General features: G+C 40.1%; 3 protein-coding genes across 4 annotated transcripts in view; 1 reads left to right on the top strand and 2 right to left on the bottom strand.

The window, feature by feature from the left end:
- LOC138056900 (uncharacterized) overlaps window positions 1–12,331 on the bottom strand; it is a 49,169-nt gene extending 36,838 nt beyond the window's left edge. For both annotated transcript variants that reach the window (XM_068902842.1, XM_068902839.1), the window contains exon 1: window positions 12,194–12,331. The gene's annotated coding sequence lies outside the window, so the exon portion shown is untranslated. The remainder of the gene's footprint in view (window positions 1–12,193) is intronic.
- Window positions 1,439–3,126, bottom strand: LOC138056901 (Krueppel-like factor 6). The gene has a single exon (XM_068902843.1). It carries the CDS (start codon window positions 2,860–2,862, stop codon window positions 2,002–2,004), a length of 861 nt encoding a protein of 286 aa, XP_068758944.1. The 5' UTR covers window positions 2,863–3,126; the 3' UTR covers window positions 1,439–2,001.
- Window positions 12,332–16,679: 4,348 nt separating the features above from the next.
- The window catches only part of LOC138055847 (uncharacterized), an 11,497-nt gene continuing 676 nt past the window's right edge, over window positions 16,680–27,500 (top strand). Inside the window, exons 1-9 of the mRNA XM_068901716.1 lie at window positions 16,680–16,763; window positions 17,311–17,514; window positions 19,757–19,924; window positions 20,561–20,689; window positions 21,065–21,270; window positions 22,324–23,819; window positions 25,806–25,906; window positions 26,297–26,612; window positions 27,395–27,500. The exon at window positions 27,395–27,500 is cut by the window's right edge and continues 676 nt beyond it. Coding sequence (XP_068757817.1) covers window positions 16,680–16,763; window positions 17,311–17,514; window positions 19,757–19,924; window positions 20,561–20,689; window positions 21,065–21,270; window positions 22,324–23,819; window positions 25,806–25,906; window positions 26,297–26,612; window positions 27,395–27,500 — 2,810 coding nt within the window. The remainder of the gene's footprint in view (window positions 16,764–17,310; window positions 17,515–19,756; window positions 19,925–20,560; window positions 20,690–21,064; window positions 21,271–22,323; window positions 23,820–25,805; window positions 25,907–26,296; window positions 26,613–27,394) is intronic.

The raw sequence follows: 27,500 nt of genomic DNA, 5'->3' as shown, positions 1-27,500 counted from the left end.
CAAAGTTGAGGGAGTTGCATGAACCGTTCAAGCTTTTCACCATCCTTAGAAATTCTGTAATAGGACACCACTAAATTTTGGCCCTTAACCTTCATCACGTCGAGAGACTGTACAAGTCATGGCAATAAATAGCACTTCATTTGACTCTGCGTCGGATTGTGTACAGAGTGTTTTCCCGTGACGTCACGGCGGCCATATTGTTGTTGCTAAGCAATGGAACGGCGGCCATATTGGTGAACCCAACTAATCCTCTTGGATCGTATAAACTCTTGTTCTTAGGCCATCGTAGCTTGATTAAGAAAATAACACAAACTGCGGTGATAAACACATACATACGAATACAATGTTTATCACCGCTGTTTGTGTTATTTTCTTAATCCTCCGAGAACTGAGCTCTATTGTCATGCAAACGTTTTCTTTTGCGTTTCGGTGGAAAAACAAGGTTACCGATCACGTGAGTAAAACACTCTATAGCAACATGTCACGTGACAACAAGAACAATTAACACGTGGGAGAAGCGTGCTTCCCGAGAAACATAGCAGGCTATGCTAAAAAACTTGATAGTTCTGCATCTCCTTTGAATTTCAGCAGTATAGGCAAACTGTTGTAGAATTGTGGAAAAACGTGTTTACCATAATAAGCCGAAAATCTTCGCTTGTCCGCCTCACACTTCTTTTTTAATGTTGTGACATAGTTAAACTCGGAAGGTTCTTTCTCTTAATAGTATCATTTCGCTATTGTCAACGATCTTTCGTAACATCGAACCATTCTTTGCAATTCATATCGAAACTTGGTTAAAACTTGACCAACACGTTTTAAACTTCAAAGCCAGTTTTCTAGTCGCCATTCAAAACCAGAAACTCCTGTTTCGTTGAAAATACAAGCCATTTATGTCTGCGTTGTCACTGATGCCATACCATCTTTTAGTTCCAACCTACTTTTGGAAAGACTTAAACTTCTTTCTCAGGATATATTCCTGTCAAAACTGACGTTCGATGTTTTCGTAGTCTGTTTGGATGGATTATTTTGGGAGCAAATTCCGAGAACCGTAACATGTCAGTATTAGTCTTTGTTATAACCCAAAGTGTTCTTTTTTTTTTCGGCTTAACTTTCCATTTTGATACAAATGACAGATACTCAACATACAGACGAATTATCGATGGAAACAAGCATTAAAACACAATTCTGAAAACATCAGTAAAAAAAGGTCAACCGATTTCCGTTTTGTCTGCAATGCAACCGCGAAACCATGGGCTGCGGAGGAAAAGATCAAAGCGAGACTAAAATTACGCAACGTCAAGGGAGCTATCGACCGGAAATAAACATGTGAGATGTCAACAAACGCGCGACTCGCGTCACTGTTGATGCAAGAAAGCGAACGTCTATCAACGGATATCGCAGGGTGGTCTGCAACATATTGATTGTCACAATAACTGCGTTTGGAAAGAAAATACGGTTTTTATTGCACGGCACGCGGTCATTTACAATATTAACATCTCTTAGGTTATTTAACTGCATAAAGGAGCTGAAACAATATATGCTTACTTTGTCTTCTCAAAAGTAAAGGCACTGAGGCCGAGAAAACTATGTCATTTTCGCCTCGAATGAAACGAACTTGCATTGATATTGGGAAAAATTCCTAGAAACAAAAACTTAAAAATATATACTGTATACCTATGAAAGTTGAGCTGCGGAGTGCAAGTTATGTAAAAATATACGCATGTATTTTTTCTAGGAAATTTAGGAAGCAAGTGTGGATTACAATGCTTGCATGAGGCAGCTCTGAGAAGCTTCCGTAGTGTTTGTTTACAACTACAAGTTCCTGTTTCATCGTTTTTCTAGTCTTTTTCTCCAAGTGCAAGACGGTGCTGTTCCAATTTTTATCCCCGTTGTGGAGAACACTTGAAAGCTTGGAAATATAGGATTTGTTCTGGTTTAAGATTGTGGAAACTGCCTTGAAAAGGGTTATTAACATACTAAAAATGTAGATGGTAAGCACGTCTATACTTTCATTACAAAAGTAGAGTTTTTCCTCACACGATAATGCGTTTTCCTGTGCTTGGCTAAATGATCCGAACGAGAAAATTTCTTATCGCAGAGGTCGCATATAAACGGCTTGATCCCACTATGCGATCGCTTGTGCCGGGCCAACTCATCGGATCTTGAAAATCGCCAATTGCATCCTTTCCACGTACAAGCGAAGGGCTTCTCTCCAGTGTGTCGTCTAATGTGGGCTTTCAAATGGGAACTCTTGGTGTACATCTTGGTGCAACCAGGAAAGCTGCACTTATATTCGCGCGAGGAGACGCGGCGTCGCGCGCGCTCCCTACGGGGGCCGGCTTGTGTTTTGCTGTTTGAACCTGGTTGGTCCTTTTTGGTAACAACTTGACCTTCTGCCCCGGAACAATCATAATGAGCAGCGAGCCCTTCCAGTTTAACAGACATATCACTGCTAGAATCACTTAAACACGGCGAATCACTACAGCGTTGGTTGTCGGGCAACAGAAGACTCGCTGATAGCACGAGGTTATCTTTCACGTTGGCGTTCCTCTCGTTTAATTCAAACGCTTGCTTGTAATAGGAATTAAAAACCGAGGAAATAAGATGGTCTTTAAGTTCCCCTGCCTCGTCGCACTCGGGTTGCAGGACAATCTGTTCATTCATTGAATCGACAATACCTTTGGAAAATAAATAATCAAGGTAGAAGTCAAACGGACAGGTCAGGTCCATAGAATCAACATGTTGTTCCTCTGTTGCATCCAAGCTTTCTAAATATCCACACAGCGGAAATTGTTCGTCCAGTTCTGTAAAATCCAAAGTACTCGAATCCATAAATTCTTCAAAGAGTAATTCGGGTTCCATGTCTACCAGAGGCTGGCTAAAGCAAAGCAATATCTGGACTGTTGAAATTTTCCGCCTTGCTCTGTACCAGCGCTGGGAGGCATGTGGTTACTAGCAATCGCTCAACGAGTTAAATACCCTGTGGTCGGTGGCTAGCCTTTTTTAAAGCTTTTCTATTGGCTTATCAAATCATCACCGAGTATTCTAGCTGATAATAATCTTAGAGAAACAATCCACTTCCGATGATTTGATTGGATGCAGGCTTCATCGCCGACACTGGAGTAAATTTGTTGCAAAATTTTTAAAGTACACAAATTTTGTTACCGAAGAATTATCCGTTGTGACCTCTTGACTCCAGATTCCTTTGTTTCATGTTTCGTGTTCCAGCCCGTTCCGATGGAATGTGTTAAACCTAAACTTTTCATAGTTTCCTCAAAAAATATAAACACGATCTGGATGTCATCATCCACGAACCAGCTAAAGCTTGCATTGTTTAGGAAAGAAAATTAATTAACCCTGAAGGCTTAACGGCAACTCAGTGGGCGCTAAAGCCAAGAGGATACCATTTTAGGACAAATTTTTATTTGCCTTCAAAATCGAAGAATTCTTTATAAGGCTTTTTCTTCTCCAGGTTCGTCACACTCTTAATAGGTGAAGAAAAGGTCACGATTAACATAGCACGTGCGTGCACGATATGGATAATTACTTCCCTTGCACAATACTCGCATTTTGCCCTTAGCGCCATACACGGTATTCGACATTTACTGGTTTAAATGAAACGCCAGGAGATGCCAGACTTTTCTTTCACTTCTGGCCGATATCATTGGATTTACATGACGTTTGTCAAGTTGACGTGGATTTTTCGTACATTATAAAGCTGGTTGGTAAACTAAGTAGCTGTTATTGCTCGTCCATTTTTCATTACGAGTGCTTACGAGGCTAAACAAACAAAACGGAAATCTGAGTTGGGATGACAGCTTAACGATGAAGCAACCCTTAATGCACGTATTTTAAACAAAATAGACGAAAATCAAGCCTAATGGGTTGTTTACAAGGTGATAATCCACAGGGAGATAACTTTCTCCATTGAGCAAGACAATTCCGCCTCGACGTTTCTTGTTCCACACGAATCTGGAATCAGGCTTCTCAGCACTCGAGGTATAAAAGAATTGCTGACAATGACGTCAAGGAGAAATTAAAAAAGAAAACAAATCGCTTAGCACTCGGGCAATTTTTCAACTATTCTTTCAGTGCTTGGCTTATCGGCACGCGAGTGAAGACAACAATCTTCGGCAAATGTCCAATTTTCTTCTTCCCACGGATTTTCCAAAAATACGACTCACGCGCTTATGAAATTGTGACAGCACTTTGAAAAAAAATGAATGGATATTAAAGTGCGGGCTATAGACGAATGAGAGCAGTGATCATTTAGCTGGACAACTCACTGAAGCAACTGTCTCTTAATAGAGACCTGAAAAACTCAGGTGGATCTAATAGGAGTTGTCCAGCTGAGTGCAATGATCATTTTCTCTCACTCGGCTTTGGAAAATAGTGACACACTTAAGACATTGTAGCAAAGATGGAGAACACACCCTTTAAAACCATCTGAAACGTCAGCTTAAAAAGTGGCTAATTCCTCATCCCTATACAAGCCTAATGGCAAAACAATATATTTCTGAAAGTTAAACAGTAATCTCTTAAACAGTCGTCCAACAAAAACTAGGATATCTGCAAAAACTAGTGGCATTGGTTGAAGCCTTCAAGTTTCTACAACAGCATGCAGTAACTTTGTTTATACTCGTCCAGATTCTCGCACATGCTGCACGATGTAAGGAGAGTTTAGATTTATATCAATTCGGTGTGCTTCAATCTTAATCAATCTAACATCGGCTAAAAGACTAGATAAAAGTCTCTTCAACAGCACTAGTAACTTTGTTTCTAATTTCCCAGATTCTCGCACATGTTTCGCGATGTAATGAGACATTAGATTTGGATAAATTCAGTGCGCTACAATCTTAAGCGAATTCGAGAAGCGGAGAAGGGTAAACCAGGTGGCGATACAATAGGGGAGAAAGCCAAGGGGTCAGCTTATTCCATAAGATCGGTGAACATCTTAGCTAAAATAGTGCAGTTCAATTTTTGTTCCTACTTCTTGATATCTGTATCTGCATCAAGAGAATCCATCAGAAGTATGGTGTATTTAGATTTGAAGCCCTCACAATTAAGAAATGCATGTATTATAAACATAGCTGGACAGATTGCTTAGTGTATGGATGATTTACTTTACTTAATTTTATTTAACGCTTCGTATCATGATGATTGTCATTGTTTAATACTGTATCTTTCGTTTTCATCTTTCTTCTTAGGTATACTCTACTTTTAACTAGGGAGTGCCAATAAAGTCACTAAGCAGCGCAATCGCTGAAATCTACCATGGGTTCGAATCCTGTAAGTTTCTGCATGGCTTCCTGTACACCTCTATGAACTACGATGACCATTCTCGTTTAGAGTTGTTCCAGATGTTGCTGTTGTTCTTGTTACAAAACAAACTGTTCAAGAGATGGGAAAACATAGACGTGACGTAAAGAAGGGGGGGAGGGGAGGGAGAGGGAGCAGTAGTGTGCGGTAGGCAGAGAAGTATAGCTGCAGATCTGGCAACCATGTTCAGAGATGTAACATAAGCATATAAAGCCTCGATCAGCGATCGAAATGTTGTAATTTGGAGTAACGTCCAATTCTGAAATCAATCGCACCAGAGTTAGAAAAAGAAGTTATAATTAAAAAAAGGCAGTTTAATTTAAATTAAATCTCGACCCTAACCAGTCTTGCGGCTACTGTAGTAAACGATTTTATGTATAACAATCTTTATTTTTTGTGAAGATAGTTTTCAGTGTTGTTTGCTCTTAGTTAAAACACGACCCTACAAGTATACGTTTCCTTTCACCCAACATCTTATAAATAAAGGATGTTGCGTTCAGTGCCATGGATAGCCCTAAAAACTTACTCTTTGTACATAAATTACTTGGGAGTTAAAGAGAAATTTTGTGTATTACACTTTCAACAAAATCATCACTGATACACAGCCAGCTGTCCATAACAACGCCCTTTCCCCACTGGCCCAACCCAATCCAACTTCCTCTGATCAAATCAAAGCTTTTTACAAATATTCACAAAATAACCAAAATAGGCGATCGTGCCCGAGCTTGTTCGATTTGCATCTTGCGATATCTTTCATCAATCCACACTAGAAAAATATTTTACTTCTCGGAAATTGAAGATTTGGATTAAGAAAGAGAACCCGTCGTTGTTAATCTGTTTTATTTTTCTCACTTCGGCTTGCGAGTTGTCAGTATTTACAAATACTTGGAGAAGCCTAAGAAATACAAAAATAAGGTGGAAAAACACGAGCCAATGCATAAAGACAACAAAAATCCGAGAGCCGGGAATTAAGGCAAGCTATGACAGTAATCATTGAAACAACTACCGAACGATACCCAAGATGCTTTGGAGCCGTGTTTGGATTAAAAGCAGCAACTCTCTTTACATATTGAGAAAATTGTTAACCAAAACGATGAAAATTGCAATACACGAGTTGAAATGTTATTCCGGCAAACTGAAATGGCATGTCATCTCTCTTACATCCAACTTATGCAGTCAAAAAAATTAATAAATCAACAAAAAATTATGGGTTTGCAAGAAACGCATTAGAAAAATTCCACACAAGATAATCTTTGCAATAGGAAAGTCCGTTCAATCTCAACTAGATTAAAGACCACGTAGATCGGGAAAGAATGGAAAAATAGGGCGACATTTCGTTTATTTGCTGAATAACAAAATTGAGAACGCACCGAAATAGAAGTTGTTAAGACAAGATTAAACGTTAACTGCAAATTTCTCGAAACGTGAAAATCACGAGCTCATTAAGTCGTTCCATATGATATGGGTGGAAACCTGTACGACTTTTAGAAAAATAAGTTCTAATCATGCATGCGTGGAGGACTTGGCAGAACGATTGCGGACATTTGGAGCAATGGAAAAGTTGCAATAGCGTTTGAAAGGCATGGAAACGAAACAAGGGGTCTTTGAGGATTCCGATTTCCCCGTTTCTGAGGCGACCCCAGCTTGACCTGGTTATCGTGTCTTGTTATCTGGACTCTCACAAAAAGCCTCATATTGCGCCCTCTCGTATCCTCATTTCAATAATAGCTATTCAATTTTGGTACTCTCAAATGGAAATGAATAGCAACATTTATCAAGATTGCATGATTGATAAGCAATCTAAAATTCAAGTGTTTCGTAAATGCACACAAGCATTCTTTGCAAATTTTCACGAAAGTTAAAAATAACTTCGCAAGAAAGAGCCTCTCTTTTCTACAGTCAATCAAGCTCGCTTCCTATCACAAACTGATTTGTTTTCCTTTCTACTTTTAAAAACATACGGCACCAAAAATACACACCCTGTCCATCACGACTTTAATATTTAAAACTATTCACTTCAAAGCAGTACCTGATTGACGTTCAAAATTTGAGCTCTTTAAATCTATATCCCTACACCACGGTGTGTGGGTTTAAACTGAAGTCTGCTTCAAGGCTATCGTTGATTTTAATAAAACCATGCAAGAGACAACAAGTTCAATATCATGGCGACTTGAACCCACATGCAATCTCGCATTGCTTTCGAATTTCTTAAATCTGAGAGCACTTTTGTTTTGTGAAAGATGAAATCGATTAATCCTCACGAAAAAATGTAGAACAACTTATTTGAAACTTAGCCATTGGCGATAATTTCAGAGCTTCAAATTTATCAGTACTCATCTACTCTGAAGTTCACTTAGTTATCACAGATGCCCGTCACTGTTTTAATTGTGCCTTGCAGCTTCGATATGGTTTTCAATGGCGACTTACGTCTAAGCATTTCCGACCTATTTCTGGCAATTAGGTTGGGTTCTTTGGGTTAAGGGTAAATGCAAGTACTTCACTCGAGGACCGGAATTCAGAGGACAGTTTGTGACGTGAACTGTCTGTATTCCCAGATGCGAGTGATGTTGAAGTTGGCAAGAAAAGCGAGGGGACGCTTCGTGACGCTTGTTGAGACTGAAGTGAATTTAATTCACTGTATACTTGCACCTCTGGACACTCAGACGAAAACACAAGCAGCCAACCACACGTCAACGCACCGGCGTTACGTTACTTGTCTTCATATCGCTCGTGAAAAAAGTGTGTCGTTTTACGTCAAAACATCATCGTGATTTCCATACTTTCCAAGGCTCCAAGGCATTTTGAGCACTCAGTGGCATTATAACTGTAACTGTAGGAGGAATGTGCGTTCGTGGGGACGAAATGTGGGTTCTGGAATATGCGAGGGAGTATATGATATTTCCGTCCTAGTTCACATTCTCATTCGAACGTGAGCATAATGCCTTACTTACATACCGATACATACGTAAATCCTGAGGAATTAGGCGTTTAGATCCTATATGAAATCCTAGTAGAAGAAAGGACTACTACGCACGATGTAATTCGTTCGCTGCGTATGCAACACGTAAACAGTATATTTGCACGTTTGGTTAAGCAACAATACTTCCGATTCGCATAAACATATATTCTATAATATAAGACTTTTACAAGAACTCTTCTATTTTTAAAACAAAACAGCATGAACCTGTTAACAATGGGAGACACGTGGTGCAGTTGCTGGCGCGCCGAACTCCCGGGGTCGCTAGTTCGAGGTCCTGCTCAGAAACGGCAGAATAGCATCCCGTACTGGGTTGGGGGGGAAGGGGGGGAGGGAAGGGGGTGTGGGGAAGGTGGGGGGGGGGAGGGTTGTCGCTTCATGCTATAGAAACCGTCAGCCCTGAGGGGCTCACAAGCGACTTTTTAAACAGCGCATATACTATATGAACGACACTAATAGCTCACCGATAGCGCCTACGCGGAACAACTAACCTCAATACACACACAGCGGACTCGGAGTTTTAAAAAAAGGAAAAAAAAAAAAGAAAACTGCAATATAAACGTGATAAATGACTGAACAGCCGAGAATAAACGAACATTGGACCGAAAGTTCAAGTCTAGAGAGCACCAATCAATTTTCTTTTCACCCGGCAAAGACGACAGACATTTATCTCATTTACACGTACCTAACCTTTTGGGTGGTAAAACCACGCTGAATTCCATTTGAACAACGGAAAAGTTGTCAGCTTGGAAAATATAAAGATGTTCCTCTTATCAAGTTGTAAAGTTTAGAACTTGATATGATATTCAATGACCAGTTCTTGTGCCTGTACTTGTCCTTAATTAGCGCGCGCTTAAATGAACATCAGTAAAAAAAAAACAGTGGGTAATAAGCAGTAAAGCAGTATAATCAGTAAAAAAAAGAGTGAGTATAGCCAGATAATAAATTCTACATAAACAATGTTGGCTTGCCGCTTCGACGCAAAAGCGAAAACAGCCAAATGAAAAAGATCCATATCTGGCAATTAACGCGTGTTTTCATAGCCCAACAAGAAACATACTCAGACGTGATAACCTTTGGAAGGACAAATGTAACTGTTTCACCAGTAAGTGCATGGCTGTGTCGCCAAAGTTAGCCTAATTCAGCGACTGGGAACTGAAAACAAAATTAAGCGTGAAAATAACTACTCAAAACACTGAGGGAAGGTTTTACCTACCAGCCAATACAAAAGGCAGCCGGGATGGCCAAAATTGAATGAGATTAAAATGAATTGCAATTAGGGTTTTTGAACGAACTGCTCAGCCTAACCGTTTTTGAAAGTATATCTCTGTTGTTATTATGGACGCTCAACAAACATATTTTTGTCGCGACGCTTTGATTTGTGTTGTTTAAAAGTAATTTCTGGGTTAACGTTCAGTTGCATAGCGAATACTGAGGAGTGAGTAATTAGTAAAACTACACTGTGACAAAATGAAATGTACTGCCGTGAAACAGCCTCTTAAACGCGTTTGCGCATGTTGCTGCTTGAGTCACCAGTCAAAAGCAGCACTTACAACTTACAGAAAGTCCAAAAAGTGGTTCAATTTAGCAACCTGTTAAAAGCTTATTTTGAGATGGCTATTGCCTCGCTCTCCAACGCTAGAAGCAACGGCGCCATTGTACCGTCCAAATATGGATAAAACCAAAATCTATTGCGACTTCCCCGTTCATACGATTATTCGTTATGGCTAGAGCGACCTTTTTCTGGTACACTGAAGTTATGATCTGAACCGCACTACACGGGATGATCGCAATAACTTTATCCTTTATCGACGAGAACTGTTTAAAAGGCAAAAGCTAAGGTTTCTTTTTTACCAGTCTTATGGAATTGTGAAAACCGACAAATGTGGGTGTTAAGCTTGCTTTGAAAATACATGGTGCGAGGTTAACTTGTACTTCGAATCAGTTAAACATTTGTTAACCGAGTGAACGTGACTATATTTGATCGCCTACGTCGAACTTTACCGTGACTAGCAAGTTTTCCTTGACAAGTCCACTAGTCAAGGAAAACTAGCCAACTGTACACACTAGAAGTTCTCCTTGAAAAGTTTTTCCTTGAAAAGTTTCCTTGGTAGTGTAAATGAAAATATGACATGTTTTCCTTGAAAAGTGCCCTTGATAAGTAATTTACTCTAGCAAATATCGTCCTTGACAAGTTTTTCCATGACAAGTGTCCTTGTTCAAAAACTAGCATGGACACTTGACAAGGAACAACTTGTCATATTTTTCCATTTACACTGCCAAGGAAAACTTGTCAAGGAAAACTTGCTAGTGTAATTGAGGCTTTAATCCAAAATTCTTCCGATTTAATTCTCAATGAAGTAGAATCTTAATTTTTCCGGATTTTTTTTTATTAAGGAGGCTTAATCAGGAAACAAAACGAAGGCAAGCAGCGTACGATGCAATTGTGCGTTCGTGTAATCCTTTTTTCCTGCAAATCCGCAAGGGGGAGAGTGGATTAAAAATAATTCAATTAGAAAACGAGTATAGCCCAAGGATATGACATGATTATTGATCAGGATATCGTTGTTTGTTATTATAATTGTGTGCATAATCATGGTAATGTATGTATATACGCGTATCACATACAGTTTCATGGCGGTTTACGATAATTATTCTCAAACCTGCACCGGAGGTCTTCCGCCATATCTTCACGAACAGTGTGTGGGTTCTCGAATGTTCCACAGTGTTGATCAACAGTAAGGGTCCAGCGAGACGGAGCTTACGGTTTCTAGACCTTATCCGAGTCGACTTGAAAGTCTAACCATTAATTTTGCAGGTTACGAACCGGAGATCTCTCGCATAAAAGTCCGATGCTTGTCCAACTGAGCCACCGAAGAAGACAACGAAAAATTCAAGATAAAAAGTTCTAAAAGGCAATTTGAGATAAAGGGTGATTTCATCGGAATGCGTAACTTTTAAACACCTTCTGTTGGGTTCTCCAAAACAGGAACTAATCAAAATACAATCGAGAAATCGAGATCATTAAGAAAATGGCGTTCTGGGTTATGTCAAAAGAAGACGTTAAGTACTTGAAAAGATGTATCAGATAAAAACAGTGAAAATGCAGGGATAAATGCTTCAAGTTAAAGATATTGTCAAGTACTGAGTTTAGTTTTTTTTTTTAATTGGTGACTTGGGCATACTCGGAAAAAATCCGAGTCCTCGTTTGCAGGAGTCGAACCTACGACGACCTCCCGATTACTAATTCCGATGCTCTACCACCGAGCTATAGGGGATACTCGGAAAAAATCCTAGTGCTCCTTTGCACGGGTCGAACCCACAACGACCTTCCGATTGCAAGTTCGGATGCCCTACCACTGGTCTCGAGGTATAGGAGACTCGAATGAATGTTAGTTCTACAAGACACAACATGACCACATCATTAGTTCTGCTAAAGATGCGTGAGGGTTTCCTGAACTCTCGACAATTATAATATTTTGACTACGAACAAAGATAGGTCACGTTTGCCAGGTATTGATCGGAACTGAAAGCGGAAGCGGAAATACACTTGACAGGATGCAAGTTTCCAAATATTCACGATTTAGAGGGCGATAATCGTTCCTGACTGTGTTATGCGACTGCTGCTCAAAGCGAGGCTCCTTCGTAGAGCAATGAGTTCTGGTAGCTGCACTGTGCATTCTGATCGAAAGTGTTACTGATGCGACAAAAAGCGTGACCTATAATTATTTAAGAATCCTATCTGCCATTAGGTAAACCAGTTTATAGCTACAAGTATTTACAAGGACATCCGTCCCTTTGTGGGCAGACCGAGGCTTGAACTGGGTTCGCCAGATTTCAAGGAAGCGCCCCTGCCAAATGGCTCACATCTATATTATAATTATTTCTTTTTCTTACCAATAGTTATCAGAAGTTGTCATTCTCGTCGTCTTCCTCAATCTCTTCATACTGTGAATCATCAACAGACTCAATCTCCTGCTGTGTGGTTGGAGAACTTGTTACAAACAGCTTTGTGCCCCATTCTTTAAGTTTGTCGTGATGCCGCCAACCACAGAGGTGTTTGCCCTGTTTACCAAAGGCAGCGAAAAATCGTTGATGAGCTTTAATTGCCAAAACTACAAAATTTTGAAGTACCACTATTTAAAAGAACCATTTTTCTCTTTTCACCAATTTAATTGTGAAAGCGTATGTCACATCGTCTTATAGGACATTCATGTTCAACGATGAAATGATATATGAAATGGATCATATGTATGAACTGCGGATATGAAATCAAGTGAAGCTATGATCCTTGCAATTATTAATGCAATTTTTGCAATTGCGTAGAGAAGACTGAAAAATTCGGGACTTCAACGGGGTTTGAACTCGTGACCTCGCTTCACTTGATTTCATATCTGCAGTTCATATGTGATCCACTTCATATATCATTTCATCGTTGATTCATTCCTCACGGGAACATTAGAGCCCACAAATGACCAGCTCCCAACGTCAGTGGCTTCATAACTTAGTTGGTTAGAGCGTTGCACCAGTATTGCGAGGTCACGGGTTCAAAACCCGTTGAAGTCCCGATCATAGCTTCACTTGGTTAAAATTCATATTGTTAACCCATTTACCACTAAGGGGTTCCACATTAAAGAATACTTATTATTGTCAGTGTAAGACAGTACAATTTATACAGTAAGTGGCTAGAGCTCTTGATGACCCTAGCAGAGGTTTCAATAAAATCTGAAGGTGACTGCTCGATTGATTAGAGAATTAAAACGACTGTTGTATTAAAACTTTTCGTCAATGAAATTTTATCTTTAGGTTTTTTAACAAATCTGTCTTAATTTAGTAGCCTACTTCACAGGCAGTTCGGTAAATTTTGGACTCTTCTTTCCACCAGTGATGACTTTTGAGTGATACTTTGAAGGTAATTGCCATGCAAAAACCTGGACCAAGGTCAAAATAGAAAGTGAAGGGGGAGGGGGTGGGGACGAGGAGCAAGAAACCGCCTGCAATCAACCCCACAAGATTCACCTTCAAACGATCACTAACAAAGGTCTAAAAAGAGTCTGAAATTCACCAAAATGCCTGTTATGTATGCTATCAATTTAGGGAAAAAGTAGCTGACTTCTCTGAGTCAAGTATACATGTAGTATACTTGGCTGTTGGTACGGATTGAAAACACTGAGTTAGTTTAGGACATGGTATGTCCTGACCCCAACAGGGCAGGGTCAGTATTCCTAAATGGCAGAAAATCGAACACATGTCCGCATGCATGTAGGTGTACCTACCCATTCTATTTGTGAGCTAAGCGTCAGTTCACAGGCCTGACAAACCCACGCTCCTGCAGCTTCTTTCTTTATTTTCTTTTTCCTGTGCCTTTTGGAAGCTACGTGGTCATCATACATCTTCAGTGATGTAAATTTCTTATCTGGACATAAATTGCATATTAACTTTGAAGCAGCCTCAACCTTGAAGAAATGGTGAAAAAAAAATCAATCAATTCACTACCTCTAAAAGTTTGCAGGAGCTAAGAATAACAATTATTATTAATTAAAAGTGCATATCTCCTAAACACTTTTCCACTTTATTTATTCTCCTAAATCATCTCAAAGACAGTGTACATCATGTTGTTTCTAAAACCTTTGGATTGAATTTCACTTTTTTATTGGGGAAAAGTGGTCATACTTTGATTCACAACTGAGCAATGAAGGGGAATTGGTTTGATAATTCTCAAATATCAAACGGGAAACAGCCAAAAAAACAACCAAAAAAAGAAACTGGGCATCGTTTTTATTTTCATTTTCAAAACATCTGTGACAATGGGCTGGTTTCGAATTGTGCAGAAACACAAGGGCATACAGTGAAAATCAAGGTTAAGGGGAATAATAGCATTTTGTTTTGAACAAAACAAAGGAAAATGCAAATTATTCCCTGAACCTTGCCTCTGTTTCTTTTGTTGCTGCACAATTCGAAATTACAATCTTGGACAAAACTGTCAAGACAGTGCACAAATTCACTTTCATTTTTGCATACCCCTACTTACACTCCCCTTCCCACTCCCCTCCCCCCTCCCCCTCAGTCAATGTTGCTAACTACTGTCATCTGTCCTACAGTATATTTCCGACCAAGATAAATCAACATTGAGTTTGGGAGAAGGAAAAGGGTGGCTTTTAAAAGGATAATTTTCTGGAGTACCCAAAATGTCTCTGTCTCAACAGGTTTTGTCCAAGATTGCAGCCTATTTAGGCATAAATTCTTAAAATTCTAAAACTGCCAAAAATAGTCACATGCCATGTTTTTCCAGAGCCTTCTTTAATTTTATTTAATATAATATTTATTATCATTAACCCATTGAACCCTGAGAGTAAAACTAAATAGATTTTACTCTGTCTAACTCCAGACGATTTTACTCATCAATGGGGCGGTGGCCTAGCGCATTTGAGGTGTGAATGGGTTAATAAAACTACTATTATGCAATACAATTATCAATAGCCCATTTCCGAGTTGCTGCATGCCTCAGTTTCAAAGCGAGTCCGGGTCCACAACCGTTCAAATGGAAATTAGTTGCATATTCTCATGCATATCAAACTCATTTCCCTTACATGTACAATAGTTGAGCACGAAGACTCATATCGAGACCGAGACAAACAGCAACTTGGAAATGGCCCATTGTGACATGATTGTGGACACTACATTTAACGATTCTGCATATGCTAGCTACCTGGGGTTACGCGTGGGTCTCTAACAAACCCATTCCTTGGTGGAAACCACAGTAAGAACAATTTGGTTCCTCCTTCTGCAGGTTGTGAATGCAGGTTGTGAAAAAGAGGGGGGGAAGACCTGATGAAAAAAATCTCCAGATTTTAGATCTCCAGAGGTTGGCACCTCTGTTATCAACTTCTTTGATAACCAAATCTTCCATCCTTTTTCCCCTTTATCAACTCATTTGATAAGCCAAACTTGGTGGAAAAGACTGCTACAGTATTCCAGGGAACATCTAAGCGCTGTGACCAGCTTCAAATGCAATAGGCGAATCTTTGCTGACGTCATTGTTTACTTTTTGATGTCTCGTTAACATACGAGTTTGCTGACAGAAGGCATCACCAAGGCTGCTGCCTAAGAAAATTTTAAAGGGGCCCTCAGAGCTAAACGGTGAGAACTTAGGAGCCCAACATATGAAGTGAAAGGTGTTGCTGTGAAAAATTAAGGAGCCAAGAGGAGCTCCTGTTAGGCAACAGCCTTGATCACTCTTTTCACAAATTGACTTCAATAGGAATAAAAATAACGTGCTAAGCTTAGTTAAATTTCCAATTTGAAGCCTTTGGGCTGTGTTAACGAGCGAGTTATTTGCCAACGAAAACTGATAAAATCTCGGTTGACAAAAGTGCCTAATGAGCCCACACATTCTTTGTAAAATTTATAATTTTCAACGCGTAGCTACTCAGAGATTATCTGGTAAAGCGTGCTCAAAGTTTCAGAGATACCTCTTTATGCAATGCACTAATGTTAGCTGATAGAATGCAAAACGATGTGCTTATGCTAACGAGGCAAAAAAATGTAAACAAAGATTCCTCTATATCTCCAGGGGAAACGTTCGACGACGGATTCTCATAACTTAAAAACTATCTCACGGCTTTGTAAGTAATGACTCAAAATTATGTCACCTGTAACTGTTTTAGTTTTCGTTTGGACGTCTTCTTGTATGTTGCCTGTTCCTCGAGAGATGACATTTCTTCTCCTTCGTCCGCCATATTTTCGCTTTTATCGTTACCAGACTCCATCGGTAAAAATGATAACCGCTGGTCTCTGCGGACCCATTTAGCTTCATATTTTTTTAACATCCAACAACTGATTTAGATTTTATCTTTAAGATTTTGTTATTTAATATTACAGATGTATTATGAGTATTAAGAATTAGAAGTATTTCTTATGGTACATGTATCATAAAATTATTCATTACTCTAGGAGTTAAAAGCAGTAAGCAGTTAACATCAAGCTGAGTAAGCTGTAGAAGCGAGTAGCAGCTTTAGCAGTAAGCTGCAAACTGTAGCAGTTAACATCAAATTTTAATACAAACAAATAGTTCTCGCTGCAAACTACTTTTCTTTTTTTCAGGGGTCAAACTTAGATTCGCCAATTCGCATGTTTGCTTTGGCTCTTCCTATCATTCTCCTAGTTTTAGCCCTGTCGAGCGTGCGCAACTTTTATTTCACAGACTGTGATTATCATCTGATTGGTTAATACCTGGTTCGCGCGCGCAAACTTGAAGATTCTGAGGCCACGCATAGGAACGTCATAAGAGCCTTTAAACTTCTCGATAAAGAAAACAGAAAAGCAAGGATCTTTTATCCAACACTTTTGAATTTAATGCGCCGCAAGCGGTTAATACTTTGCCATGTTAACATTTCCCCGCCTACAAGTTTCCAAAGATACTGCGTCAGAGACTCTGCCTCGGCTTGTTTCGGACAGGAGAAAAAAGGTAAATCAGTCTGTTGAGAAAACCAAAAAAGATTAAAAGCGCCAGAATCCTGAAAAAGTGCGTAGTCCTACAGGCGACATAATGGCCTTCTCACAGTTTAAATAGAGATCGAAAAAATCCCCAAACAATTTACTAACATGATCGTGTTTGTAACTCATTATGTCAATCTGACTGAAGAGGTTAGCACCCAGTTCAGTTATGGTGATCTTTTGAGTAAGGCACAAAATTGTTTTAGAAGATGATTCAATGAATGTTCTTACTTAAATCTATAGTAACTGATTACTTCTACTTAAATATCTCAAATGTTTATCTACGAGTGGATCAATGAAATAGTTTTTAGCTTTTTGCTCATATCAATCTAACACCTTACTGGATGTCAAGTTTCCGAAGACAAGAAGCGTCACTTATCCTTGGCACCCAATAATTCTGCCTTCAAAAGTTGCTTTTACGTTTTCCCCTCCCCTTTTAACCACCCCTTCCTCTGTCTCCAAAAGAATTTTATTTCTTCCACATGTACAGCTGTAATTCTATTTTTGTGTCGTCTCAGATTTCGCGAGTGGGAAAAGTGTTTCCCAAAAAATCTCTTCAAGGGAAAGTCGACGGAAAACTCGATTTTCATTGCGTTGGCTTAGAGAAGGATAAAAATGTTTCCCTTCCATCCGTGGACAACGAGAAAGCATCGAGCAGTCTTGGGACTGAAGAACGGAGACGTTCAATTGCGCAGGAGCCTGATGAAGGAGATGAGGTAACAGCAAGGAACGATAGGGAGTTTAGCAACGACGACGAGAACGGCAACGAGAACGTCTTGTAAGAACATAAACTCTCGTTATTGCGATCACTTCACAACTTTTCCAAGCTTTTTAATATGACAAAGATGTGGCAGTCCCTCAGGAATGAAACCGGTATTAGCGGTTCTTAATTTAGGGGAGAAAAATAAAAATTTATCTCCAAGTGCTAACGTTCTCCATAACACCTCAAACTTGATTATTTCACGTTTTTACTTTGCTGACGACGGCAAAGAAATGGACAAAAATGAAAAACGCACGTGCAGAGCGTGCAAAGCTATTATTTTTGCCCACTGAATATGCAAATTTGTGACGTTCTCGTTACCGTCGCCGTTGTCGTTGCTAAAGCTCCCTATCGATGACGGCCACGGCTACGGCAACGACAACACCACATAGCCATAATATTTAACAACTATTCACAGCACCGGAGGTGGCTCGTGGTGGATATTTACCTCGCAGATTTGCGGCTCGGTAAATATTCACTACTAGTCACGGACACTGAGGTGGAAAGTTGTTTTAGTGAGATAACATAAGACGAATAGATGATTTTAACTCATATTTATTCCAGCATACGATGATTTCAATACTTCGGGCGCCACTCCCGTTCGATACTCGGAGTTTGAGTAACCAATCAGAACGCGCCTAATATTCGTTAACTTGTCGGAAATACTCGTGGTGCACGTTCAACACGAATTTCCGTGCATTTCGTTTCCGTACTCCACAAAACAACAGAGTGAATTCACCAAATTTGAGGTTTTGACGACTATGACAACGTGATCATACAACAATGAACCATTCATTTTTGCGGCTTTAAAAACCATTCGCACCCATCCAGTTATACTGGATAGTTCGCCCGAGTTGTAGAACGTAAACAAGATGGAATAATCGCGAAATACGTGCGATAGCGCTAAGTTGTAATTTGCCAGGTGATCTGGTGACGTAATCTGGAGAACTGGGAAGAAAAATTTTAACGCCGTATCCCATAACCACGCGCGGCCTTAGGTGTTGTTTTCAAACTCCCTGCAGTATTGCTATCGCCAAAACTCAACAGATCATTACGTGTCTACCACATTGCCTGTTACTGAATGAATATTCAAGTAGACCCGACAAGATCTAACCTCGCCTCTGCCATGTTGAATTCGAAAATAAAGCCGCGCGCGGTTGTGGGATACGGCGTTAAGATTTTTCTCCCCAGTCCTCCGAATTACGTCACCAGATCACCTGGTGAAGTAACGTTTTCATTGACGTTGCCTTTGTCGTCGCTTAAACTCCCTAGTAAGTCACTGAACAGTTGTTGTTAAAAAAGTTATAAAGCGGTTTTTCAATTGAGTTTCGTAAAACAAATACCAAAGTAATTACTTCGACCAATCACAGCAAGTGCAAAGAGCGCAATGAACCAATCCAAATTCGTAGTAATTCCACGTAACTTGCTCAAAGCGCGGGAAAAATCGCACGTGCAAGTGGCGATTGGTTTTGGTTTTCCTTCTGATTGGTTGATAAACTGGCGCGAGCAATCACTAAGCGTGGCAATTGCAATCGCCTAATTACTCTGGAAAGTCATTTGGAAACTACTCTAACGGTCTTCATCAATAGCATGAAGACGGAGAGACAACCTTTCTAGGCTTTCTAAGTAAACTAATAGCTTGAGACTTGAACAAAATATATATTTATAAGAAAAAAAGAACAAAAACAAAGGAGAACCGATATATATTATGCAATTTTCTATATTATTATTAGTATTTTTTTAATTTTAAAGTTTTTATAATCATTTTAATACACTTAAATATATCAATACTTGTTCTAAAGGGTCTGGGTCAGACCAATTCAGATGAACAACCTCAGGTGTAAATTCATCAAAGGATTTGCATTTAGAGCTGTGGCTTATGTTCTTTGATAGACCTTGTTTCTTTAATTTTGCAATGATCATCGGTTTTTCCTGACGCTGGGATATCAAAATGTCCCCACTTGTGCCCTATGTCATGTTCCAAGCGTAGACCAAGAACAAGAACTTGTGGTATGTAGGAGATTTTCACGTGACGTCATTGCCGCCATGTTAGTGGACGAAAAAAAAAGATGTCTCGTCTCTTTTGTCTTCCACCAGAAGTCGTATTGGTGTCTCTAGAGGTTGGTTGAAAATTAACGTCCTATTTGTTATTTATAAAGTCGTCTTTTTACTTTAAGGATAAACGAGAATTGTGCAACCTTCAGTTACCGGAGTTACCCAGCATTCTTGGAAGTCGTCGTGGCAGTGTCACTCTCTCTCCCAGTCCCGACGCTAATGACAGGCTGGACTTGCTAGTTAAAGGCGAAGCTCGCAAGGATACTCAGAGTGCCCCGGAAGGTGTTGAAATGCCAGTTGATTTACCACTGGAGGAGGTATCGGCACCAGGATTTTTAATTTCATTTTTTGTGACACAATTAGAATGAAGTGTCTAGAATGTTAAGGCTACGTTGACGAAATAATGGAGTCGACGGGCAATGTACGGTTGATTGCAATATCAGCTTTATTCAACTTAGTTATCATGCTGTGTAGCCTGCAATAGGTAGGTAACGGGTATATCACGAGGTTTACAAGGACGTCTGTGATCGTTATTTTACAGGGACACGATTGCAAATGCACACACAATGAACACTAGCTAGAGTAACATAGTAGCATATAAACACAGAGAGAAAGTTAGACAACTGGGTTAAGAGTAGACAGAAATAAGGAGGGGGAAGGGGAGGGAAAGAAGAACAGGAAGATAGCATAATTGAGGATGACGATGATATGATGATGATGATGATGATGATGATGATGAAGTTAGCTGTAGCATATGGTGGATCTTCCTCTGTTTGTAGTTGTTTATTAGTTGCTTTTGTGATTAGCCCTTCGTTTGGTAAACAAACCAACTTGTGAGCGGCAAATGGATAGACAGTCCTCGTAGATAAAGACAAAAAATTTACAGCTTTTCATTCCTGTGGACTATTTTAATTTCTCCCAGCCTGAAAGCACGGCCATTTTTCTTACGACAGGTTATGAGATCCAATCTTGAGCCACTCATCGACACTCTGTTTGAGGAAGATGAACTGTTTCTGCAAGATTTCGAAGGAGAGGGACTCGATCGAATACTGTTCATTCGCAAGATGGGTATTTATGTTGAGGTCAGAGCAATGTCTTACCTTATACATTTAGCAGGCTCCAAAACCTTCTACTAGCAGACGAGAGGGTGTTGTTGGGGTCATAAAGGCGGAATTAACAGGAAGTGGGGGAAGGGGGAGGGGGTAGCTTTTCTTGTGGTAGAGGAACTTTTATTTTGCAAGTGTGTCTTTTTTTTTTGTAATATTCCCGGTAAATAAGCCATCACACGAAAACACCTTCATAGGTGAGAACAGGGGTGCAGCTCCATAAAATCTGAAATCACCCGGGATAAGGCATCTTAAAGTTTTTCAGAAAAATGGACATAAATAATGAGTGGAAGGCTAAGCAGTCTTCTCGGTTTGCTCAAAAGCTCAAGAGTAGTCATTTCCCTTTTGCAGATAAAAACTAAAGAGTATATTCCTGGGATTTTTTGCACTCCCTTATTCCACTGTCCTCGATGTAAAGAACATTGGATGGAATTCGGAACAGTACCTCAAAACTGCCAGTTTGCACGACAGCCAACCCGTGGGCCTGCAATACATTTGGCCAAAAACAAGAAACCTCGCTTTGGAGTCAGGGGACGAAAAAAACCCCGAAGACTAGGGTTTGTAGATTTTAGTACTGTTATGTGGATTTTACATATGTTAACGGGATATGAAATTGAAAAGTTATGTTGAGGATAAGACGAAGGGGTGACTATTTTAATGACGGTAGTGATCATATGATGTGCAAAATAACGATGTTACAGCAATGACCATCATAGGTGTAATATTGGCGGTAATGATATTAAGTGATGATGATGATGATGATGATAAGTGTTGTGGCTGATTACAGAGAAATTGAAAATAGATAATAATATCATCAACAATAGGGATAACAAAAACATTGACTGTAATGACGATGATAGTTACACGCCTCGTCCTTAGGTGTTTCCTTTCGAGCGCGAAACGCGAGTGACTGGTGACGAGGCGCGAGGTCCCAACGTCCTTTGCGCGCAGAGAGAGAGAGAGAGTGAGACTTCTGGGAACGAGACAGGCTTGTTATGACGTTAAAAATACCGTCGATGATATTGATGAACATGACATGATGACGACGACGATGACGACGAAAAGATCGGTTACAATAGCCACAGCAATGAGATTCTTTACGAACGACGACACCAAACGCTAGGTGTAAAAAAGTGTGCGTTGCCATTGTAAACGTTGGAGTTTCCAGGAGCTCATCAAGAGAAGCCTCTATATCCACCAATTCCTTGAGTCAACCCTTTCCCGAGTATATTTATTTTTAGGAACAGGTTTTTCCCGCGGGAAGTATCATATTTCCCCTGAGTTTGAGACAGCTCTGTTTTGATTGGCTTTTACAACAGTGGGTGTGCTGGATCTTCTAAGGGAGGCGTTCTATAATTAAATAAATCTACTCTGGGAAGGGTTGACTTCTAGGCCAAGTGTGGCAGATAGAAGCTACCCTTGATAAGCTCCTAAGGTTCAGAATGACATCATCATCGACATCGGCGACGATGATGACAGAGAGGATATTGATTTGTTTTCAGATAAGACTCTCGTATCGAGTACCTTATCAGAAAACTGGCGAATCAACACCCCCTCACCCTTAATCCTTGAGAATCTTTTGCAATATTTTATTTATTCGTTTCTCCCAGGGACATAAAAGAGGGTTATGTGGTGTCCGGAAGTGGAACTGTTCTTAACGAATTTGCCGAGGATAAATTCGAAGACCCTGCCGACCGCCCTATGGCTCACTCAAGCATGGAAAACTTAGCACTGCCAAGTGAGTATCTGATATCGGATGACGTAAATCTTGAAGACGTTGGTCTTTCGCGGATCGACGTTACCACGATTGTTGAAGCTTTTAAGGAAGGCGGCGACTCGCAGAACTTTGATAAAGAAACGTACGTCACAAATCTAGCAGAAGCACTGGGTCTCGATGTGGATAAATTGATGGAAACGTTTGAAGAAGTCGTGAGTGTGAAACAAGCGCGCTTGGAAACGTATGTCCGAGAAATGGCAGTGGCTTTATGTGTCGACGTAACAAGAATGGCAGAAGCATTTAAGAAAGTTTCTAAGGAAGAGGCTTTCAAGGAGGAAAACTTTGCGAAAACTATGGAGGCAGAAGTAGGCATTGACTCAACGAAGATTATCCAAGCTTTTGAAGAAGTCGTCAGTGCGAAGAAGAAGGTACGCATTGAGGCATATTCCCAAGATATAGCAGCAGCTCTTGGTGTCGACTTGACTAAGGTGAAAGAAGCGTTTGAGAATATTGCTCATCTAAAAAATCTTGACGAAGAATCTCTTGCGAAAGCTATGGCAGCAGAAATGGGTATTGACTCGACCAAGATTATGCAAACCTTTGAGGAAGTAGTCAGTGCGAAGAAGAAGGTACGCATTGAGGGATATTCCCAAGATATAGCAGCAGCTCTTGGTGTCGACTTGACTACGGTGAAAGAGGCGTTTGAGAATATTGCTCATCTAAAAAATCTCGACGAAGAATCTCTTGCGAAAGCTATGGCAGCAGAAATGGGTATTGACTCGACCAAGATTATGCAAGCCTTTGAAGAAGTAGTCAGTGCGAGGAAGGAGCGCAAAGAGACATATTCCCAAGATATAGCAGCAGCTCTTGGTGTTAACTTGACTACTGTGAAAGAAACGTTTGAGAAAGTTGCTCATCTACAAGATCTTGACGAGGAATCCCTTGTGAGAGCTATGGCAGCAGAAATGGGTATTGACTCGACTACAATAAGGGAAGCTTTAAAGAAAGTCGCCACAGAACAAAACTTAGATGAAGAAGCGTACGCTGATATTATAAAAACAACTGTGGGTTTTGAAGATATTCCTTACAATGATGTGAGTACTTATGTTACTGAGAACATCGATGACTTAAAAGCAGTATTGGCAAGTTGTACAACGAGCGCAAATGTCGAATCATTTGTGAAATTAACCTTGAACTCCAACATCTTGAAAAACATGACAGTGAAAGATTTACCCGAGCGCATAAAAGAAAAAATACTATCATTGTTGCGTTCACAAAGAGAGTCAACACAAAAGCGAGCTTTGTTGAAGGAGAAAGGGCCAACAGGTGCTGACAATTCAGATGGAAGTGACGCGAGAAAAGAACTGTGTGGCAAAGGCATCGAAACTGGTATGACTTCAAACTTTCATTGTTATTCATACTAAAGCTGTGTTCACACTCAACGTTGATTATGATCAACTGAAGTATAATTCAGGCTATCATACTGCATATGATTTTATTCAATTATGGTTCCGTTCACATTTGCGAAAATTCAAATAAAACAGGCGGGGTAACCTCGTAGTGTGAGACAAATTGGCGCCGTATCGCGCAGCTACCACGATTATCAGCAGCAAAAGAGAACCAAGGATGGCTACCGAGAATAGAAGAAGACAAATTCAAATTTTCGCTCCATAAAGCGATTAAAAGTTTCGTCTGCTCATACCACCACGTGTTCGCCATTCTGTTCAATTACGCACTGTAATCTCTACTTCAAACAATTGCAATTCGATCATAATCGAGGCCTAATGTGAACACAGCTTAAGTCTTTGTCCGCGCCTGATATGCCGAAACCATCCCCCACCCCCACCCCCACCCCATCCCTTCACCAACCACCACGCACGTAATTGCGGATAAAGACAAATTCATAATTTGATGGCATTTACTGATATCGTTCTTGAAAAAAAGGAAAACAGTCGACGTGTAGATCAAACCTTAAGCAGGAGTAGGAACGCATGACTAGGAGCGTAAAATTTCATTGTATTTGTGGCACGGCTTTTTTAAAGGCCGATCACGGTTATTTTTGGAAAGAAATTTTCCCGCGAAATCAGACCTTTCCAGCTAATCACAAGTCTTGCATGAGAAATAATTACCCGTGGGACTGAGAATGGTCACTCGCACGAAAATAGCTTGATCTGTGTAAATGCCGTTACATAGACCTACAGTAGTATTGGAGTATAGGCCTAGCATCGGCCTAGTATTGGCCTAGTATTGGCATAATATTGGCCTAGTATTAGTATCGGAGATGTAGGCTCCTGGCTGGGCTATTTGATGCTCTTGGCCCAGAAAAATTGAATCACCCTAAACGTTTAAGGAGAAGATGGAGTACAAATTAATCACCGCGTTCAGTAGTCGTCCAATCCCCCATGAAAAATGTAGCAGGAACAAAAAACCGGTTTCACATGATGAATTCATTTTTACCCGGGTTAAATTGGTGATACTCATTTTACCTACAATATTGTAGGTTGAATATGCACTCCACCACTCCACCTAGTTTAAAGCAGCTATCTTCCCCCCACCCTTCCCCCCACTCAGAAAAAAAGGACTCATCATATCTTCTTGTATCATCTTATCGGTTTCTGTATTCATACGCTTATCCATTCAGTCTCAATATTACGACATAGTAAGCGAACAACCAACTGTATTATGCAATTAACGGTATTCGAATAATTAACTCCGAGTTGAACCCTCCAGATCTATAGTCCTGCGTCCTCACCACTACTCTACAACGACAAACATACTCAACCAGAAACCCATAAGGGTTGAAACGTGTAACGCGCGTTCACAGCTTTCGAATATTTAGTGAGAACTGATTGGTTGAATGTTTTAGTGCTAAGTACCATTTTTGGAAACCCCTCGCTCTTGTTGTTCCAAATATGGTACTTAGCAAATTGAATATTCATAAGCTTGTTTACCAGCACACAAGGGGCCGTTACACGTTTCAACCCTTATGGGTTTCTGACTCAACCCAATACAGTTTTTTTTGATATTTACTTTTGTATGATAAGTCAATAACCGAAGTTATTCCTACCCTGACCCTAATTTTTCTCTAGGCTTAATTTAGACTCCAACAAACGTTTCTTCAAATTCATCTGAATGAGTATTTAACCTAGGAAAAATGAGGATCACCAATTTAACCAAGGTTAAAATATATTCAACCTGAGAACGGATTTTACCGGCAACACAAGCGCTGTTGAAATATTCCCATTCTTGACTTCAATAGCTGGCGTTAAAAGGGTGGAAAAAGCCATCAGGTTGAAAAGTTCTCGATGTAGACATTACATCAGTAAACACAGTACACAAACATAAAGGCACTAAAATCTCTTTTCACCAATGAAGGCGTCCCAGAAATTACGTGCATTGATGAAAACAACACTGTATTGGATATGGAGGGTTCTCACAAGTCAGGATCATCTAGTGACGTCCTTGCTTCCAAAAAGGTAAGAATGTTACATTTTTAAACGTGTTCATTCATTTCTTTTGTTTGTGTCCTCTAAGCCCCACTATCAAGCTGAATTTTAATAATTTGGTTTTATCAACGGAGTTGATAATGTAAATTGGCCACCGTACAGAAATCCTAAAAGCTGACGTTTCGAGCGTTAGCTCTTCGTCAGAGCGTTAGAGCCCTTCGTTAGCCCTTCGCTCTGACAAAGGGCTAAGGCTATTGTATTGTAAGATCATAATGAAGTGAAATACGATAGTCGGGGTTAGCGTAGTCCCGAGAAGGACGTCCCAGAACTTACAGAAATTACTATAAGGAACAGTATATATCCGTAATCGCTTAATGAGGATAACAATGTAATATCCAACCTAGTTCCTTTTCACTTAAGACCCAAAGCAAACATCGCTCTAGGAAAAAGAACAAATCCGTGAAGAACAGATCAGAACAACCACCCATCTCTCTTCCAAGCAACAGCTCGGCATTTTCCTCCGCTTTCGACGGTGATGGAGCGGAAGAAACCTGGGGACTGATACGGGCTCCCAGAGTGGGTTCCAGTCGCGCGCATTTGACAGCCTCGCGAACGTCACTGTTCATGCCTGACACGGCACGTGCCCCACACGGGACTGACTCGCGAACCTCGATGCTTGGAAAATATAGCAGAGCAATGGGAAGTGCACGTGGTCGAAAGGATGCGTCGTTTTCCAGTAAGTGGTCGATGGATTTTCTTTTGCAATAAGCCGAGATCGATATATCAATATTCAGGCATGGCTACGAGGCTTTATGGCCAAATTTCACGACTCAGTTCTGTTTTCTTTGTCGCACAAGTCCCAAGGGAGATTTCTTAACAAGATAATCTTCAAATTTAACCAGAAAACCTCGTAGCCATGTGTGAATATTGATATATCGAACGTGGCCTATTAACTGACAGTGACAACAAATTAAATTTCCATAAGAAACCCGAAAAAAGTTAATCGACCAGAAACCCTGATCATGAGAGAATTAATGGGCCTAATACGAATCAGTGAACTATTTTTCGGAAACCCACGCAAAGCCTGGCGTGGCAACAGAGAAAGCTCTATCACCAGTTGTTCTTGCAGATCTGATTGCAGGTCGAATTAACATGTTGCTATCATAACATCTTAAATTATATCTTAAATGAGCTTTATAAGTTAACATATCACTAAGATAAGGTGGCGCTAGGACATGTAAAGCCTTGAAACTTATTAAGATCATTTTAAACATAATCATAAATTAAACGGGTAACCAATAAAGATCTATCATCACAGGAGTTATACGCGAATAGCGCGCCAACAGCCTGGCGGCAGAAGACACAGTTTTCTAAGGGTAAAGCGAACAATATAGCCTTCAACCTTGTAATTGACTGAACATGAACCAAATATTAATGGCTAAAATTTTATCATTGCTTCTGGAGCCTTTTATTATACAATAGGTTTCTTAATTTTAAAATAGGCTTCTCAATTTGCAGACTTAGATGATCAGATGTCTTATGGTTCCGTTGTCGGAGACGACGATAACGAATTGGATGATCACGACTTGGGCAGCAGATCCAAGCGCGCGCGGCACGCGTCAAG

Source organism: Montipora capricornis, chromosome 7, assembly GCF_036669925.1.
Source record: "Montipora capricornis isolate CH-2021 chromosome 7, ASM3666992v2, whole genome shotgun sequence".
Taxonomy (NCBI): domain Eukaryota; kingdom Metazoa; phylum Cnidaria; class Anthozoa; order Scleractinia; family Acroporidae; genus Montipora; species Montipora capricornis.
The sequence above is the reverse complement of the archived record's forward strand: the minus strand, read 5'-3'. Positions and strand labels throughout refer to the sequence as shown.